The sequence below is a fragment of the Hemibagrus wyckioides genome, linkage group LG08 (genome assembly GCF_019097595.1).
Source record: "Hemibagrus wyckioides isolate EC202008001 linkage group LG08, SWU_Hwy_1.0, whole genome shotgun sequence".
NCBI lineage: Eukaryota > Metazoa > Chordata > Actinopteri > Siluriformes > Bagridae > Hemibagrus > Hemibagrus wyckioides.
In genome coordinates this window covers 13472944-13494612 of record NC_080717.1, presented here as the reverse complement: position 1 = coordinate 13494612, position 21669 = coordinate 13472944, and the positions used below count along the sequence as shown (strand labels likewise).

At 37.1% G+C, this 21669-nt stretch overlaps 1 protein-coding gene across 3 annotated transcripts in view; it reads left to right on the top strand.

Annotated features, from left to right (window-relative positions):
- Positions 1-17522: 17522 nt before the first annotated feature.
- The window catches only part of pcdh19 (protocadherin 19), a 49726-nt gene continuing 45579 nt past the window's right edge, over positions 17523-21669 (top strand). For all 3 annotated transcript variants that reach the window (XM_058397162.1, XM_058397160.1, XM_058397163.1), the window contains exon 1: positions 17523-20653. In XM_058397162.1, coding sequence (XP_058253145.1) covers positions 18522-20653 — 2132 coding nt within the window. In that variant the 5' untranslated portion in view covers positions 17523-18521. The remainder of the gene's footprint in view (positions 20654-21669) is intronic.

Genomic DNA, 21669 nt, shown 5'->3' with positions numbered 1-21669 from the left:
AGGAAGATAATGAAGGACCTCAGCCATCCCAACAATGGACTCTTCTCTCTGTTGAGGTCAGGGAAACTGAAGCTGATTGTCGCACATGAAATAATTGCACTACTTTGCATTCTCTGCATTACTCTGCACACACGACAACCACACTCACTGTACATCTTTCTGTACATCTTGGTGTGAACACTCCACCGACTACTCCCTGATATTCCTGTTCAACTGGACATTTACACTTTCCATATATATATATATATATATATATATATATATATATATATATATATATATATATATATATATATATATATTTATGTATTATAAATTTGTCCATTTACATCTGCATATACACTATATTGCCAAAAGTATTCGCTCACCTGCCTTGACTCGCATATGAACTTAAGTGACATCCCATTCCTAATCCATAGGGTTCAATATGATGTCGGTCCACCCTTTGCAGCTATAACAGCTTCAACTCTTCTGGGAAGGCTGTCCACTTTTAGGTTTAGGAGTGTGTTTATGGGAATTTTTGACCATTCTTCCAGAAGCGCATTTGTGAGGTCACACACTGATGTTGGATGAGAAGGCCTGGCTCTCAGTCTCCGCTCTAATTCATCCCAAAGGTGTTCTATCGGGTTGAGGTCAGGACTCTGTGCAGGCCAGTCAAGTTCATCCACACCAGACTCTGTCATCCATGTCTTTATGGACCTTGCTTTGGTCACTGGTGCACAGTCATGTTGGAAGAGGAAGGGGCCAGCTCCAAACTGTTCCCACAAAGTTGGGAGCATGGAATTGTCCAAAATGTCTTGGTATGCTGAAGCATTCAGAGTTCCTTTCACTGGAACTAAGGGGCCAAGCCCAGCTCCTGAAAAACAACCCCACACCATAATCCCCCCTCCACCAAACTTTACACTTGGCACAATGCAGTCAGACAAGTACCGTTCTCCTGGCAACCGCCAAACCCAGACTCATCCATCAGATTGCCAGATGGAGAAGCGCAATTCGTCACTCCAGAGAACGCGTCTCCACTGCTCTAGAGTCCAGTGGCAGCGTGCTTTACACCACTGCATCCGACGCTTTTCATTGCAATATAAGATGGTCTGAAATAGTAAAGATAACATTTAGTTAGATTTTATGTTAGATGCAATTACAACTCTTCTAAGAATGCATATTCCACCATAATGGACATTATTTGTTTAAACAAGAAATCCTACTTTACAGGTAGATAACTCATATGGTTGGTTAAATGTGTTTGTGGAACGTTTCTGCATTAAGTACAATATGTGTTGAACAGTTAAAAATGATACACATAATTAGTCAACTGTACTTACCATCTTAAAATGATAAAAATGACAAATATTTGTTAAGAGGTTAGTTTTCACTTATTCACAATAGTTTTAACTTTAATAAAATGTATGGCAACGTTTTGTCATAATGTCAGTGAATGACAAGATGATGAAGCTGTTACCTGCGATCATTTTTTAATCATACACATGTAATCTGTCTAATGTTAGGTGCAAAAACAATGTACATAGCCTGTCGACAGCACATCTTAAAAAGAACACTCATTTTAAAACTGGAAAGGCAGAAAGTATCATGTTTATTTGCCTGAAGTACAGTCATGGCAAACGTATGATTTTAATTATGTAAAGCTTTGAATAAATCATTACGACAGTTGATGGTTAAGTCTAAATCATTAAAAGATATAGAAAATCTTTTAATGTATACATTGTAGAAGATAACATAACCAGCAACATGCTCCTACAACTTTCCGCCTTTGCTTTTGCTGCGTCAGCAAAGCGCTTCTGCTTACCGCCAAATTTCAGGCGCCAACTTCTGATTTTTTTTACTCTAAGGAGCATGCGCAGCATCTGCATTTGTGCCTTGTGGCAACGAATCAATTATAGTTTATGTAATTTCATCACATTGGTCTTGAATCCATTATTTTCATGTTGTGTAAATGTAATGCACAACAATAATATGTATTGTATACTTTTTAAAATAAATTATATTAAAATTATTTGTGAGAATAATTTTTTTGAGTGTAGTTCTGCCTCAGGAATGGAATAGCAAGTAAAATCTCTTCTATTTAAATGGTTAAATATTGTGTAATAAAACAAGTATTTTATATTATTATATTTTTAAATATTTAAAAAAAAATTTTAGGCAGTTGTGAAGAAATGCTGTATAGTAAGAATGCTTTCATAAATTTGTCAAAATTACACCTGCTAACCACGCTCCTGCCCACCAGAGGGACCCTTCGCCTGAATATTGACACTCCCGTTTTACAGCAGTACACTTCTGGTTCACTTAGCATTGTTGCAAAGTATCATCAGTTTGTTTGCCCCTCTGACTGCTTGTTTGGATATTTGAACTTTGTGTCAGTTTTTCTGCACATGGATCCTGCCTCCCAATCATTACAATATATTTTAATTGTTGATTTTTAGCAATTTGAAAAATGCAAAGTGAGTGAACAGAAGAAAAATCTAAATCAATTCAATATTTGGTGTGACTACCCCTTCGGCTTACCCAGCATTTACGTACTTTCCATTTTGTTTTGTTGCACATGTTTTTCTGTTTTTCTATGTGTCCTGTCTTGTGTTGTTTTTAGTCCTATCTTTTTTTGCACTGTTTGCATTTGGCTGCACATGTTGCACTTTATGTAGCTAGGACAAACTTCTGTCTTAACTCTATGTTGTTGTTCTATTTGTAATTATATGTTGTTTATGTAGCACTAGGGTTCTGGAGAAGTGTTGTTTTATTTCACTATTTCACTTATCACTGCGTCAGCTATATGTGGTTGGAATGACAATAAAAGCTTCTTGACTTGACTTGTCTTGCGAATCTTGCACACTTTGTACACTCACAAGGTCAGGAATTTTGTAGAATCAGAGTCAGATGTATGAATAACCAATTATACCTTCAGGCGGAAACCATTGGGACCCAGGTACACCTATCTACTGTCCAGAGACATTTGGCTAGAAGTGGTCTTTATGGAAAAATTGTAACCAAAAAGCCCATATCCCAGATGTGGAAACAAGGCTAAGCGACTCAACTATGCATGAAAACATAGGAACTGGGGTGCTCTCGATAGTTTCTCTGTAAAACCCAGCTTTCCTCAGTCTTCCCAGAAAGTAGATGTGTGCTGAGCTTTCTTGGTAATGGAGGTAGTGTTGAGGGACCAGCCAGGTTCTCTGCCAGGTGAACACCAGAGAATTTGGTGCTCTCAATGATCTCCACATAGGATTTGTCAATGTTCAGTTTAGAATGGTTGCTCTGTACTCTCCTGAAGTCAACAACCATGATTTCTGTTTAGACCCACCATGGTCATACCATCGCTGTACTTGATGCGCCACAGTTATGATGCTTTGCACTTGATGCTTCATTGCTGCACAGTCATGATGTAAATAGCACTGGACTGAGCACATAGACCTGAAAGCTCCAGCAGCTTTCCATGGGTAAACTCTGCAGTGTGGTAAGATGAATGAAGTAGTTGTAGGGAGGCTTCCTTTCCACAATATTGTTCTGCACCTCAAACTGAGAATAGAAGTAATTCAGCATATCTGGAAGAGAGGCATCACTGTCACAGACATATGAAGTTGTCCTGTAGTTAGCAAAGGCCTGTATGCCCTGTCACATGTGCCGAGTCAGAAGCCATAAACAAACTCTGAGGTTCTGCTGAAAATAAGTAACTCTATTTTTTGGGTTCTGGTAAGGCAGAGACCTATAGCACAGCCAAGGTCAGCATAAAAACAGGCATTATGCCTAAAAAGGACATTATATTATTTTTACCAAATACAAATGTTTGGCTTTCCTATTGCACCTAATGCCATATTTCCTTACTTGTACATAAGAAGATGAAGTAATCTGAAACATATTCACTTCACTTTATAAGTGTTATATAACTACACATGCAAAGATAGACAGTTTTACTACTCTGGGGCAACACAAAACTATTAGACCTGTGGTTGCAAAGGTGGAGCAGTAACCAGGGGCTTCGCTAGGAAAGAATAGGCTACGTCTGAACCTGAAGAATATCTTAGAATAATAAGACTACCTATTTTGACTCATATTTTATTTTTGACTCTTGTATACGGATATCTGAAAGTTCTTTTTACCAAGCAGTGGTAGAAAAACACAGAGCCAAGATGAGAGTGCAAGAGGAAGACATCAGGTTACTAATATAAAACAAGCTATCAAGCTACCATAAGTGCCTTTTGTAGGTCTGTGGCTGGTTGCAATCGAGTATGAAGTTTTCCCCTTAACTTTGACACCTATGGGGTCATTCCTTGAGATATGGGAGTTGAGCAAATTATTTCATTACCCCAATTTAGAGAAATGCAGTTTCAATGCTAATTATTAAAGGAATGATTAGCATGTTACTTGCATACACAGAGATGCTGCAACCAATACTTAATAATTGAAAGCAAACTAATCCTTTGATGTTTAAACTGTCTAAAGCCTCAGGCAGTCTGGTGTGACATGATAGGAGTTGGGCAAAACCATTTCATGAATGATGGTGTTTATTATCATATTTGTAGAATGCAGAGCACATACATTATGCATTCAAGAAAATTTTGAGTGATGGGAGGCCTGTGCCCCAGTAGAAATGTATGCCTAACAACGCGCCTGGCAGTAATAAAACAATCAATATAAATAAATATAATAAAACAACACAACTTTCATTAAACATACAATCAGATTAGACTGAATAGTTAATAATTAGTACACCATGTCAATGTATATTGTGTTAATTAATATCTAAACATTATTAATCTCCTGTGCAACATGTTCTTAAACAAACAAAGGGTTCTATTATTCCAATCAAATCCTAAGTCATGATATATTTTGGTTATATTTAACCATCTGAACAGTTGGAACAGCCCTCTACTGACTCAGGTGTTGTAAACCCTAATGTTGTCTTTACTTAAACAATCAAGTGATCATGACTAAACATTACTTAAAATTTTGCATTTTGGCCCTTTCACTCAAAAATATGAGTTAATGTAACTTATTTACCTTCAAAATGCATAAACTTAAGATTTCAAGTGTTGTGAGCCCAAGATAAAGATTAATCATTTGAAAAAAAAAAAATAGGGCATTTTCAGAAGGGTTGTCTTCTTGACTGTAAAATTCGAATACATTGTGCAGTCTTTAAGTGCAAGGACTTGTTTTAATCAGAAAACAAATGGCTTCCATTACAGTTATTGACTATAATGAGAATAAATTCACTGGGGATAAACTTTTCAAAGTTGATAATAAATGGATTTTAATACATATATTGTGTATTGCCGACAAGCGCATAATGTCTACTATCAGGGGCAATTTTAATTATTTCAGTGCAACCGCTGAATAAACTACAGCTTGTTTGTATGTGTCAACGACCACACTTTCAGTTTTATAGGTTTACTTAAAACTGCTCACTCTGTTCTTCCTTTAACGTGATTAGCCATGCAAGGAGTTATAAATAGCAACAAGACAACTAATGCTCTGATTGGTGGATTTCAAAATTAGTTTTGGCCTTGACTGTTGCTGACACCACAGTTCAAGACGCAAGTTTTTCTTCGTGTCCTATGTTCGATAAGTGAAATTATGTAGATATAAAGTTATTTTGTGTGATTATTAAGAGTGAAATATGTTTATTTAAATCCCTGTGGTACGTTTCTATAATAAATGACAACGCAGCCATAATAATATTTTCCTGTCAAACTTTTACAGCATAGCTATCAAGTAACAATATTTTATTGATGGTTTTGTGATGGTATGATAACTGAGATATCAAATGATTCTGTATTTGATTTGTTATACTGAAACATGTTAGTTAATACACTTAGTCATCATACAAGCGTGTATTTCTGCGGGAAAGAACATGTCAGCCACTTCCGAGACTAGTTAATTTCTGCCCGGTCAACTTGTTTCTTATTTTACCTATGAGATATACATATTTACGGAAGCCCAGAGAGGCCATGTGATATTATTATTTTTGCTTTTGTTTTCTCGTGATCACGACTTAATTTTCTCATGATCTCGAGATAACAAAATTGTTTTCTCGTGATCTCAACTTAATTTTCTCATGATCTCGAGATAACAAAATTGTTTTCTCGTGATCTCGACTTAATTTTCTCATGATCTCGAGATAAAAGTTGTTTTCTCGTGATCTCGACTTAATTTTCTCATGATCTCGAGATAACAAAAGTTGTTTTCTTGTGATCTCGACTTAATCAGAACCGCGGTGAAGTTAGTTTGATATTCGGACATTAGACAGACATTCGGAAGCACTAGTTTAGGGACCGTCGACAAATTTCTGTACGACTGAAATGTGGTATTTGTTACTTAACTGACTACGTTCCCCAGTTATTCTAATTTCTTCTTAAAATATACATATGACATGTGGCATTGCAAACAGCATTTGTTTATTTATAAATAAAAAGTTAATTAATTGATAGTATTAATTATGTATCATGTGAATTAATTTGCTATTATTAATTAATTTTTTAATTAAAAATAATAATTTCTTCAATAGCTTCTAGGTCATGTGACCCTGTGACTCAAATCTAGTACCAAAATGATCTACTTGAACACCTCCACAGGGTACACCTCTTTGTATCAGAAAAAAATCTCTTCTTTTATTTTTATTTTAATTTTTATTTTTAAAAAAACACTATTTCTTAAATAGCTTCTAGGTCATGTGACCCTGTGACCCAAAACTAGTACTAAAATGATCTACTTGGACACCTCCACAAGGTACACCTCTTTGTATCCCAAAGAATCTCTTCTTTTATTTTAATTTTTATTTAAAAAAACACTATTTCTTTAATAGCTTCTTCGTCATGTGACCCTGTGACCCAAAACTAGTACTAAAATAATCTACTTGGTCTTCATTGATTTTTATTCATTTGTTTATTTTCTTCATTTGTTTAACTCCTTTCTTATATAAATAAACAAGTCATTTTTATCACGATTACACACCGTTTTTTATTGTTATTACACAATAGTCTTCTTAAACACACAAGCAGCATTTCCATATTTTTTTTTCTGGCTGTTTGAAGCTGCAAAGTGCCACACTGGACCTGTTATATACATACACATACATACATACACTATATTGCCAAAAGTATTCGCTCACCTGCCTTGACTCGCATATGAACTTAAGTGACATCCCATTCCTAATCCATAGGGTTCAATATGATGTCGGTCCACCCTTTGCAGCTATAACAGCTTCAACTCTTCTGGGAAGGCTGTCCACAAGGTTTAGGAGTGTGTTTATGGGAATTTTTGACCATTCTTCCAGAAGCGCATTTGTGAGGTCACACACTGATGTTGGACGAGAAGGTCTGGCTCTCAGTCTCCGCTCTAATTCATCCCAAAGGTGTTCTATCGGGTTGAGGTCAGGACTCTGTGCAGGCCAGTCAAGTTCATCCACACCAGACTCTGTCATCCATGTCTTTATGGACCTTGCTTTGGTCACTGGTGCACAGTCATGTTGGAAGAGGAAGGGGCCAGCTCCAAACTGTTCCCACAAAGTTGGGAGCATGGAATTGTCCAAAATGTCTTGGTATGCTGAAGCATTCAGAGTTCCTTTCACTGGAACTAAGGGGCCAAGCCCAGCTCCTGAAAAACAACTCCACACCATAATCCCCCTCCACCAAACTTTACACTTGGCACAATGCAGTCAGACAAGTACCGTTCTCCTGGCAACCGCCAAACCCAGACTCGTCCATCAGATTGCCAAATGGAGAAGTGCAATTCGTCACTCCAGAGAACGCGTCTCCACTGCTCTAGAGTCCAGTGGCGGCGTGCTTTACACCACTGCATCCGACGCTTTGCATTGCACTTGGTGATGTATGGCTTGGATGCAGCTGCTCGGCCATGGAAACCCATTCCATGAAGCTCTCTGCGCACTGTTCTTGAGCTAATCTGAAGGCCACATGAAGTTTGGAGGTCTGTAGCGATTGACTCTGCAGAAAGTTGGCGACCTCTTCTCACTATGCGCCTCAGCATCCGCTGACCCCGCTCCGTCAGTTTACGTGGCCTACCACTTCGTGGCTGAGTTGCTGTCGTTCCCAAACACTTCCACATTCTTATAATACAGCTGACAGTTGACTGTGGAATATTTAGGAGCGAGGAAATTTCACGACTGGATTTGTTGCACAGGTGACATCTGACCACAGTTCCACTCTGGAATTCACTGAGCTCCTGAGAGTGACCCATTCTTTCACAAATGTTTGTAAAAACAGTCTGCATGCCTAGGTGCTTGATTTTATACACCTGTGGCCATGGAAGTGATTGGAACACCTGATTCTGGTTATTTGGATGGGTGAGCGAATACTTTTGGCAATATAGTGTGTATATATATATATATATATATATATATATATATACACATACACACATATATATACACACATATACACACACATATACAGTGTCTCACAAAAGTGAGTACACCCCTCACATTTTTGTAAACTGGGGAACGTAGTCAGTTAAGTAACAAGTACCGCATTTCAGTCGTACAGAAATTTGTCAACGGTCCCTAAACTAGCGCTTCCGAATGTCTGTCTAATGTCCGAATATCAAACTAACTTCACCGCGGTTCTGATTATGTCGTGATCACGAGAAAACAAAAGCAAAAATAATAATATTACATGGCCTCTCTGGGCTTCTGTACATATTTGATGAAGTCACCTAATCGTTTTTCTGTATGAGATACAACATGACAGCTACTACTTAACGTTACACCATGTGGGTTATTTCTTCCCAGGCAAATGTTGTCAGTGTCACCATTAATTAAAGAAAAGGTGCAGGTGATGTGATGTGTGACCTATGATGTACCTTAAATGTTTTGAACTGCGAGAGGTGTTACACTTTCTTCGTAAGTTGAATACAGGAGGTGGTCTGCCGGAAGCTAGACATTTTATTTTATAAAGTTTTAAATATGGAAATTTTTCTTACACAAACATATCGATTCACTTCAGAAGTCCTTTATTAACCCCCTAGAGTCGTTTTATGATGAATGGCTGCATCCATCATAAAAATCATAGGATAAATGTCATTTTTGGGTCACTATCACTTTAACCTGTTTACATTTAAAGAGCCACCTGTGCTCCCACTATTCTAAGCATTTGTCAGAGAATCATGTTGACTTTAAAGCAATAGTTCAAACTAATATGAAAATTTGCAGGAAATGTTCTTACTTTCAGACTACCCAAAATGTAGATGAGGTTGTTTATTCATATGAAAAGATTTGAAGAAATTTAGCATTACATCACATACATCAAATTGATCCTCTGTAGCGAACAAATGCAGTCCAAACATCACAATAATCCACAAGTAATCAACATGTTTGCTGTTTGGACTCATACAGCAGCCATTTCCTACGGAGGATCAATTTGTGAGCAAGTGATGTAATGCTAAATTTCTCCAAATCTTTTCAGATGAAGAAACAAACTCCTGAGAGACCTGTAAGTACATTTTCATTTTGGGGTGAAGTATTCCTTTAATATACAAATGTGGCCAACATTTTGTACAAGTCTTCAAAATAATAAACGTTATTTATACTGCATACTTTAAAAAGTGTATACAAAATTCTTTGCAGGAAACATGTACATTTACATAAACTCAAATGTATGCATGTCAATATAATTTTAGATTAGGGTTAGTGATTAGTTTTTTTCTTAATAAACTTGTGTGCATTCTGATAAACATGCATTGATGATAAACCTTTGATTCCTGATCAGAATACTCTATTTATACCTGTTTTTTCACTAGGTGTCTGATCATCGCAACATTATACTGGATGTGCCAGTGGGGATCTTATTCGAGGACACTGATCTTCAGCCCCCCAACTCCTTGCATTTGACTTCTTCGATTGGAATAATTCTTGAAGGCCAAGTGGTGATGGACAAAATGCAAGACCTTCCACAGGCAATGTGTGTTCTCTTCGGTCTAATTTACGCACTAGACCTAAATTACCCAAAATCACTTGCCAACACGTTTGATTTCATCCAGCGTGTACTAATGTCAATGGGACAGAATGCTCTCAAGCCTAGAGTGCAGTCTCTGGCAAACCAGGTTTTTGTTTAAGAAACGTCACTGTGAGACTGTAACACCACCCTTTGTTTTGGATATTTTCCCCCGTTACACCTCTGTAGTGTGGTTGTTACTCAATAATATTTCCATTACAGTATAGTCTGTATTGTAATATTGTGAAATTTTGGTGAAAGACACTATATATGTTGAGTTTGTTTTATTATAGTTTGCTATGTTTGCACAAGGCATAAACGGTCAAATGTTAGTGTGTACTGTATTTTTATTAATATTGTGACATTTTGTCAATAAAAACATAAAGATTAAATATGCCGCTCATTGTTTTATTTCAGTTCGGTGTGCACAAAGCTTGCAGTCAAAAATTAGAACTTCACTGAACAGTTTCAGTTAAATTTTCATGTTGAGTTAACTTAAATATATAAGTAGACTTGAAATTGATGCCAAGTTAAGTGAACATAATCGTTTAAGTACATTGAATAAGCACCAGGTTTGGTGAACTGAACAATTTAAGTATAGTCTACCTAACTGCTAAGTTAAATAAACTTAAATATGCAAGTTTTAGAAGATTCCATTGCACAGGGAACGAGTTTACTCAATCAATTTAGTTCAATCAACTTATTAGGGTTTTCAGTGCATTTGACTGATCGTTATAAGTTTGTAGATTTAAATGGTAACATCTCTATGCATGCCAAGGTTATGTTCGGTTTTCCCCAAGGTTTTGTCTTAAGCCCACTGCTTTTCTCCTTACATATGCAACCCCTTGGTACAATTATTCGTAAACATGGTATTAGCTTCCACTTTATGCTAATGACACACAGCTATATGTTTATCTTATTAAGATTGAAGAATGTGTAAAGGGAATTAGACAGTGTATGGTCACTAACTTCCTCCTGCTTAATTCTGACAAGACAGAAGTGTTTGTACTAGGACCACATGCAGCCAGAATAAAGCTTTTTGATTACATAGTAACTCTAGCTGGAATTTCTGTTTCATCATTTCCAGCAGTAAAAGATCTTGGAGTGATTATTGACTCTGGTCTTTCGTTTGAAGCTCATGTAGATATATCACTAGGGTAGCCTTCTTTCATGTCAGAAATATTGCTAAGATAAGAAATGTGATGTAGATTATGATGCAGAAAATCTACACCAGGTTACGTATGTAACCCGTTTCCCTGTGAAGGGAACAAGATGTTGCATCATGACTGACGTTATGGGAATGCTTCATTGAGGAATTGTGTTTGATGCTCTGATGCATTAATTTAAAGGCTTGGATTGGACACGTGACACGTCTTCAAGAAGCGCTCTGTGTATGTGTGTCGATTGTTTGTCCTATCTGTCAAGACTAGGAGAAAAGAAGATATTTAAATATCGGATATTACAGTTATTTCCTCTCCGTAAGCTCCAATCCCGTTATTTCTCAGTCTGTTTGTGCAGACTCTGAGGCACAGCCTTCCTGATGGGAGGATGGTAAATAGACATCTCTCACCCTGATAATGGACTTTGATAATGCCTTTTGCTCTTTGCAGACAACATTTCTTGTAAATGCATTAGATGGTGGGTAGCTGAGTACCTGTGGGCCTATTTCAGTCTCCTTGGAAAATGAAGGTCGTGTTGTGCCTTTTTAACCAGAAAGGAAGAGTTCAAAGGAACCAGAGAGGAGTATGGATGGCAAGATGTTTAAGCTTTTAAGATTAACTTGGACAGGTAAACTGGGTTAAATGCTCAATTAAAATCATTGAACAGCAACCTGACATAAGTGGGGAATTCCAGGTGAGTCAGAGCAGAATGAAGTGCTGTGGAGATGACATCCTCTGTTGACCTGTTGAAGCAAACTGATGTGGATCTAGACTGGGGGGCAGATACGCTTTGAGGTGGGTGAGGATCAATCTTTCGAAACACTTGACAGGGGTAAGTGAGACAGGACGAAAGTCGCTGAGTGTCATTGTAGTGCGTCCCAATATGCTGTTTATGTTCAAGTTTCACTTTGCAGATTCCTGTACTGTTTTGTGTTGTTTTTGTATTGTCTGTTTGAACTGTCCTTTGCCTTTCACTGTTTGCACCAGGTTGCATATGTTGTATCAAGGACCACTACTTTCTGTCCTTAACTCTGTGTTGTTGTTTTGTAGCTATATTTTGTTATGTTGTTTTATGTAGCACCAGGGTCCTGGAGAAACGTTGTCTCATTTCACTATGTACTGCATCAGCTATATATGGTTGAAATGACAAAGCTTCTTGACTTGTCTTGGTTGTGACTTTGTAAGCATCAGCCATACCTATGCATACATGGTTCGAGTTTTGTGTCCTCTAGTGAAGCAGGAGATGTTCTGTTAAAACTTTAGTAGAACAAATCTTAAGCGGCAGTGATTAAAATACCCAGCAGCAAAAAAAGACTCAATAAGGATTCACTGTCTGCAGATTGTTCATAATAGCACTAAGTTCTTTCATCAATACATGTGAACTCACTAGGGTTGCAGAAGTCCAGGAAGTTTCAAGGCTGGAAACTTTCCATGGGAATTAATGGGAATATATGGGAATTAACTGGAATAAACTGGGAATTTGCAAACTTAAATGTAGTTGAAAAAATATCTTCCAGCATAATCTTGGTTAAAATAACCAAGTAAAACAACCCTGTATATTCCTCAATCACATGCACACAGCACTGCAGGGCTATTAAGGCTCCACATGCACTGTGCATTCCTCCATTACATGCACTGATCATTTCTTGAATCCTGCACACAAAATCATTTTTAAAAAATGTCCATCTTGGTGAGTAGTCAAACATTTATATTTTTAGTAGTTAAACATTTATATTTAAAACAAAATTTTACTATTGTAAATACAAATACACTGACTGAGCAAACATTTAGGTGGGATAATAATAAAAAAAACACTGCCTAAAAAGACCATCCTACACACTCAGTCACTTAAGGGGGAATTCCCTCCATTCCCCAAGCTCTGATTATCACAGGAATATTGAAGTCACAGTTCTGCATCTGAACCTGAAGATTAAAATTTTGAATGGGACTTTTTTTGGAAGGGAAAGGGTGAGGGACGCTTTCATTTTACAGCAAATATAAGGAAATATGTTTTTTTTTCTTTTTTACATTCAACATTTATGCTTTTTTGTTGTTCAAAGAAAGAGTTAATTAAAGTTCTACTTACAATTGAATCAAATAAAAAAATCTCATTTATGCATTAATTTGCTTGCATGTCAGCTTATGACCAAACAAAATGTTTATGTTTTACATTTATGTTTGTATATACAGTTGATATATAATAACTTATAACTTAATAACTTGTATGAACATTTCCAGTCTGGTTTTCGCCCTTTACATAGCACTCAAACTGCCCTTTTAAAAATTACTAATGACCTTCTCATGGCAGCTGATTCTGGTTCATTCGCCATTCTTATCCTTCTTGATCTAAGTGCGGCCTTTCATACCATTTCTCATACCATCCTTCTTAATCGACTTATCTCAATTGGCATTACTAACACCCCCCTTGACTGGTTTAAATCATATCTATCAGAGCGCATGCAGTTCATCAAATTACACTCTTTTAGTTCCAAATCTTCCCCTGTTAACACTGGAGTCCCGCAAGGTTCTGTCCTTGGACCTCTTCTTTTCATCATCTACCTTCTTCCTCTTGGCAATATCTTTCGAAAATACGGTATTCTATTCCACTGTTATGCGGATGACACCCAACTCTATTACTCTAGCGAACCTAATGCTACCCTCCCTCCTTCCTCTCTTCTTGACTGCTTTAATGAACTCAAATCCTGGTTCTCTTCCAACTTCCTCAAACTAAATAGTGAGAAAACTGAATTTCTTTTAATTGGTACTAAATCAACTTTATCTAAAATAAATAGCTTCTCCCTCTCTATTGACAATTCTATTGTTTCCCCTTCTACTCAGGTTAAGAGTTTGGGTGTCCTCCTGGACAGTACACTCTCATTTCAATCGCATATTAATAACATTACCCCGGTCTGCGTATTTCCATCTACGTAATATCAGCCGTCTTCGTCCTTCCCTTACACAGAATGCTACTGCTATTCTTGTTCGCAATCTTGTTACCTCACGTATTGACTATTGTAACTCCCTTCTTTTTGGTCTCTCTCATAAATCTCTTCTTAAACTTCAACTGGTTCAAAACTCAGCAGCTCATATTATCACTAAAACTCCTTCATTTCACCACATCACTCCGGTTCTGCAGCAGCTTCACTGGCTTCCGGTCAAGCTTCGCATGGACTTTAAGATTCTTCTTCTCACTTTTAAAGCTATTCACAATCTTGCCCCTTCTTACTTGTCTGATCTTCTCCATATTCATGTTCCCTCTCGTTCTCTTAGATCTGCCTCTTCTCTTCAACTTTCTGTGCCTTCTGCTCATCTCGCCACCATGGGGCAGAGGGCTTTCTGTTGCTCTGCTCCCCGGCTCTGGAACTCTTTACCTCCAGACATCCGTAACCTTGACTCTCTGTCTATCTTTAAATCTAGACTCAAGTCTCACCTGTTTAAGCTTGCTTACTCTTCCTAAATCTTACTTGCCCTCTCACACAGTCACAGTCTTCTGTATTTTTTTGTTATTGTTGCTTGTTTTTTGTCGTATTGTTTCTATGTGCTTTGTTTGTAACTCATTGTTCGGTGTCCTTGGGTGTTGAGAAAGGCACCTATAAGTAAAATGTATTATTATTATTATTTATATAAATTTCCCTAAATTTCTAAATAATTTAAATAAATTCCTATTAATTCCCATAAATTCTGGTTAAGTTTCCAACTTGGAATATTTCCAAAATTCCCAAGATGAAGTTCCCATGAAGTTTTCCGCACCTTTGCAACCCTAGAACTCAATACATAAAGGGGCCTGCACTTAATAATCAGGTATTCAAGATCAGCAGAGCAATGGGATCCAACAGCATTAGAGACAATGCACCATGTTTGTTTGCATAAATTTATAAGCCCCCACCTCTGTATTAACTTGTGGCTGCTGCTTATCTATCTGCACTAAAGATGCACCCCTCTAGCTCCAGCATGCTGTTTAGGATGCTGTTAAGACGAGAGAAAACCATTATTGACTGAAAAACAAGAAAAGGGGAGAAAGGGAGTAACATAAGAAAGCCATGGTGCAAGCCATTTTAGCTTGTATTTATGGATTTATTCATATTTGGGAATTCCACTAGAAAATAATTATTCTTGATATCAAATTTATTTTTATTAGTAAGATTTTAATTAGTTAAAATTAAAATTTTATTCAGAATTATAATGTAAAATTGTATGTTTATTTTTTATCAGTTATCTTTTTCAAGTTAAAATTCTTAATAATGAGGATAGCATTTTCACTGGAAAGACTGAAATTACATGTTTTGATTTGCATATGAATATGAAGGTAAAATATGTGAAATATAATTCTTATGTGGAAATTTCTGATATCAATAAAGTGATGATTAAAAGCTAAAATGGCTTGCCAAACAGCTATCCCCAAATGTTGTTCAATCACACTGTTTGTGGGTGATCTTTTTTCTAGAGTGTGCTGTTGCAGCAGTCATTTCAGCAAGCCTTTTAACAACTACCTGAATTTGCTCTGCCTTTGATGGTCATTTTTCTTCCATTAAAATTATTGGAGGCCTGCTAGATTACAATCCCCCACTCAAATACATCACTCAAAATTTCAAGATCAAAACCTGCCACATCAGAGCAAATGCTATGTCACTAGAGTACTACATTTATATGAAAGATCTTCTATAAATATAAAGAAATATTTCAGACTAATTCATTCAACACATTACTTGATTACTTGAACTTGATTAATAAAATTTAATACATAACTTACAATGAGTATAAATGGCACTGACACTGCTAAATTGCAAAAGTTCTAAATCTAAATCTAGTTCTGCAAAATAATGGCTAGGAGAAATTTGTGAGATGGCATTTAAGCTTTGATTTCAGAGCTTCAGAGAAAAGGAGATAAACATAAATCTATTTGGAACATAAAATTCTCCCTTCCAGAGATTTATTGATAGGTTGTACCACATTTTAAAATAAATTATAGGCTTGAGGAAATCACCTCACCCACAGTGTAATCTCACATAACCATTAAGAATTTAATAATGGGAAAAAACAGCAATGGATCACACTTTCAACATTCTCCTTTTTTGTAAAAAATTAAGGCTAAAATCTCATAGTAAAAAAATAAAGACTGTGAGCAGAGGCAATGTGGTCTGACCACCTAACCCAGAAGCATTTAAAAGAAAAGAAAAGAAAAGAAAAGAAAAGAAAAGAAAAGAAAAGAAATAGAAAAAGAAAATACTCAAGGCCAGTTAAATATGTGTTTGGTCATATTGTGCAAGGCAGAATCTTGGTAAGCAAACTCAAGAAAAATACCATGAGGATCTGTCAGTTTGAACAAAGTTCAAATATTCAGACAGAAATTTGAAGTTTTAACCTGAAATACAAAGCTTTTTTGGCAAATGTGCAATAACCATTGGAGTTAGAATAATTTGTTTAATTTATTTGAGACAGAGAGACATTAAATATTATATAAAAAGCTGACATTATTCGTGGGAATTAAAGAGTAAAAGGACGCTAGGTGTCAGCCTTATGATTCTAAAGGAACTTTTCACCCTCCTTTTTCCTCCACAGCGTATCATAGGCATATGTTCCGCTTCAGTGCGTCTGTGTAAACAAAGGCAAAGTAAAACAACTGCTTAAACAACCTTAGACCTTATATATATATATATATATATATATATATATATATATATATATATATATATATATATATATATATATATGTGTGTGTGTGTGTGTGTGTGTGTGTGTATGTGTGTGTCTGTCTGTCTGTCTATCTATCTATCTATCTGTTTGATTAGACCTTTTCACACGCGCGCGCGCATACACACACACAATATAATTATAATTATATAATATATAATATATATAATATATTATATATAATATAATTATAATAATAATGTGTGTGAAAAGGTGTAATCACTGTCATACTGTGATTATGCTTTCAGATGTAAGAAACTATTATATACGTTTGCTTCACAAAGAGAGCAACACGTTGCCCAACCTGCTGCCTGCATTTTCTCTTAGTGCGTTTGTATGCTTGTACTTATAAAAAGTAAATAGCTTTCAGAATTCTAAAATTTACGAATTTCAGAAAGCAATAACCATGCTTTCACACATAACGTCTACAATCAAGTCATATTTGTCAATAAACAGAAAACCATTTCAGCAGACAAGGAGTTGAAATTCCTCATTTTACCTCTCGTTCAAATTAGTATTAATACAATAACGTAACGTTTAGTAACGTTTGAAACTCTCTGTGGTCGTGATGGGTAACGACGCGCTCTCTCTGCAGTAAGATTCACTTCACCATACACGAGCAGGATATGGTTGGCCCGGTTTCAGAGCGACGCTTGATCACGCCCACTCCTCAGTGAATGCACTGATTGGCTGAGGGGGCTTGCGGGTTGCTAGTGAACACCGAGGGTGCCTGTAGTGAACTGCAGCTACAGGCTCGTTCGGAACTAACCAGACTCGTCCAAATACTGGATTATATTTTTCCCCACATAAGCCAAGTCAGCATTGAATTGATTGTTAAGTAATTACGTTAAATACGGATTTTTACCAGTGTCTAATACTGTACATTCTTTGTGAAGAAATTTGAGGCGAGAAATCTGCCCGTCGTTTAATGCTGAAGCGCCAGGAGCTGTCTCGGTGTATTGGAGTACTGTGTCTTAGACGGTTAACACACGATCATCATTATTACTAGTATTAATCATCGCTGTTCCTGTTTCCGATTTTTTTTTTCATTCTGTTACTCTCGAGCTGGATTCTGGATTATTCACCGATTCTGTGGATTTGGTCTTCGACATATAGGCCAATAACGGATTGAAGAGGAGATGCATGTTAATTTTAATACTGGGTTTTCTGGGCATAACAACTAGTCAGAAAACCAATGTATTATTTAAAAAAAATGTGGTCAAAGTGATGCATTCGAAATGGAGCGTTTAAGATAATTTCTGCATCGTTCATAGCGTATTTTATAGACCTGTCTGGCCGTGGCGACTGTTTTTCCGCTTTGTCACAAAATGGTCGGCTCACACGTTCTGTGATAAGATATTGCATTTGATATGCGTGAATGCTGTAGTTATATTTTATGGCTTTTGTATATGCAGTCTTGTTCTCTTTCTAAGTATATAAGCATTTCTTTCAGTGCTCAAATATAAATTCATATTTTGGATGACGTAAAAACAGCAAGCAAAAAAGGGAGATGGAATGACTGGATGTTGTCCCTCAGTCTCAGCCATTTCGATGAAATCAGTTTTTGTAAAGCCGTCTTTCCGACAGCGTTTTTTATAAACATATATATATTTAAACATATCCACTGGGATGTCCGTCTGGCCGTTCCAGGCCATAGCCTAGTCTACTAATAAGTGAGAAAAGAAGGACATCAACAGGTTTTCATCGCTCTAGGGACATGGATTTCGTACAAGTGATGCTGTGTTTTCTGGCGTGTTGGAGAGGTGCCGGGGCCGTTTTCAATCTGAAATACACAGTGGAGGAAGAATTGCGCGCGGGAACGAAAATCGCCAATGTCACGGCGGACGCGAAAGTGGCTGGATTCGTACTTGGGAATCGACAACCTTTTTTACGAGTAATCTCCAATTCTGAACCACGATGGGTAAACCTAAGCCCGGCAGGATTACTCCTCACTAAGCAGAAAATTGACCGCGACGCTGTTTGCCGCCAGACGCCAAAGTGCATAATTTCTCTAGAGGTAATGTCTAGCTCTATGGAAATATGCGTGATTAAAATCGAGATCTTGGACGTGAACGACAACGCGCCCCGATTCCCCACCAGCCATATCGACATCGAGATCTCGGAAAACGCCGCTCCCGGCACGCGGTTTCCCCTAGAGGGGGCAAGCGATCCGGACTCTGGAAGCAATGGCGTTCAGACTTACACAATCACTCCCAACGACATCTTCGGTCTGGAGATCAAGACCAGGGGAGACGGATCTAAAATAGCCGAGCTCATAGTAGAAAAGACTCTAGACAGGGAGATGCAGTCGCATTATACGTTTGAAATCACGGCTGAAGATGGAGGGGAACCACCAAAAACTGGAAATGTACAGCTTAACATCAAAGTAATCGACTCCAATGATAATAATCCGGTGTTTGATGAGCCTGTTTACACTGTTAATGTGATGGAGAATTCTCCTATAAATACATTAGTAATAGACTTGAATGCCACTGATCCAGATGAAGGAACAAATGGTGAGGTTGTATACTCATTTATTAATTTTGTGTCTAATTTGACTAAACAAATGTTCAAAATTGATCCCAAAACTGGTGTCATCAGTGTTAATGGAATTTTAGACCATGAAGAACTGCGTGTACATGAAATAGATGTTCAAGCCAAAGATCTGGGTCCAAATTCCATTCCAGCTCACTGCAAAGTGATTGTTAATGTAATAGATGTCAATGACAATGCACCAGAAATTAAGCTTTTGTCTGAAAACAGTGAAATGGTAGAGGTCAGTGAGAATGCACCTCTTGGATATGTCATTGCACTGGTCAGAGTTTCAGATAGTGATTCAGGTGCAAACGGGAAAGTACAGTGTAGACTGCAGGGCAATGTGCCTTTCAGACTCAATGAGTTTGAGAGCTTCTCCACCCTACTTGTTGATGGCCGGCTAGACAGGGAGCAGAGAAACCTGTACAATCTTACCATCTTGGCTGAAGATAGTGGTTATCCCCCATTGAGAAGTTCAAAATCTTTTGCAGTTAAAGTAACAGATGAAAATGACAACCCCCCTTATTTCACAAAGCCACATTACCAAGCAATGGTGTTGGAAAACAATGTACCAGGTGCATTCCTACTTGCGGTGTCGGCTAAAGATCCTGACCTGGGAATGAATGGCACGGTTTCTTATGAAATCATCAAGTCAGAAGTTCGGGGAATGTCAGTGGAGTCATATGTTACTGTAAATTCAAATGGTGAAATTTATGGGGTCAGGGCTTTTAATCATGAAGACACACGGACATTTGAATTTAAGGTCTCTGCCAAAGATGGGGGAGATCCTTCATTAACAAGTAATGCTACTGTGCGCATTGTTGTTCTGGACGTAAATGACAATACCCCTGTGATGACGACCCCACCTCTTATTAATGGCACTGCAGAGATTTCCATCCCCAAAAATGCTGGAGCTGGTTATTTGGTTACTCAAATCAAGGCTGATGACTATGACGAGGGTGAAAATGGACGACTGACATATTCCATCTCAGAGGGAGACATGGCATACTTTGAAATTGACCAGATTAATGGTGAAGTGCGGACCACAAAAGTTTTTGGAGAAAATGCCAAGCCCTCCTATCAAATCACTGTTGTGGCCCATGATCATGGCCAGACGTCTTTATCTGCTTCTGCATACATCATTGTCTACCTCTCTCCAGACCTTAATACACAGGAGCAAATTGGACCAGTAAACCTATCCCTCATCTTCATCATAGCTCTGGGTTCCATTGCTGCTATTTTGTTTGTCACAATGATCTTTGTAGCTGTGAAGTGTAAAAGGGATAACAAGGAAATCCGCACATACAACTGCAGGTATCTTAGCTGTTTTTGAAGCGGCTCATTTTGCTTTACTAACACAGAATCATGCCAGTTGTTGAGTGATTTTCATGGTGAAATGTGCATGTATTATGTTCAAGTAGAATGTAATGCATATTTGAGTTTTACTTAAACTTGAAAGTGCCTATGTACTGTGGTTTTATGGGCATGTGACAAGGCCTTTCTGGAATGCGGTCAGGAAATATTGTACATCGAAAGGTCCAATTGATTAAATCATATGGAAAAAGTATATGTAGCTTTGTACAGCTATATTTTAATAGTGATGGATTATTATATTGAAATAAAAGAATTAAGTTTTAATTTCCCAGGCTCAGGTAAATCTTAAATATACATTATAAACATAAATACTGTTATAATTGTCTCACATACTATTTCAACTTGTAAATTATGCCTATCAAAGTAGTAAGATGCTTATTTTATACCCAAAAAGATAAAGCCAATTTCCAGTAAACAAGTACAGTGATTTGAACTAAGTGATTGTTATCCAGGGATTAAGATAGCCCTAATATTAACTGAGTGCATAAATTAATAGATTATATAAAGATGATGCCATAGTACAGCATATATTAATACATGCTTTAAAATATAGCAGATATTTTAAAGGGCATGATTGGGAAATTTGTTATTTAGACTACATCAGCACAATGTCATGCAGTATTTTCAAGTTGGTTTGCAACTTTTAAAATACAATTTCATGCTTCATCATTAGAACTACACTGAACATAATTTATTTTGACATTCCCACCATAGAATTCATTGTATTCTATTCTCAACCATGTATTCTATTCTCAACCATGTATTCCCAACCATATTAACAGGGCTGTTCTGAATGAGAGAATATTGTCAAGCATGGTAGACCAATTTTTTAGATTAGAGCTGCTTATATATTTACAGGCCATTTTCACACTCATATACACACAAAAATCTATGGCATATCAGGACATAAAAAAATCATCTGGTCCTTAGTAGATTTTAACATTAGGTAAATACAA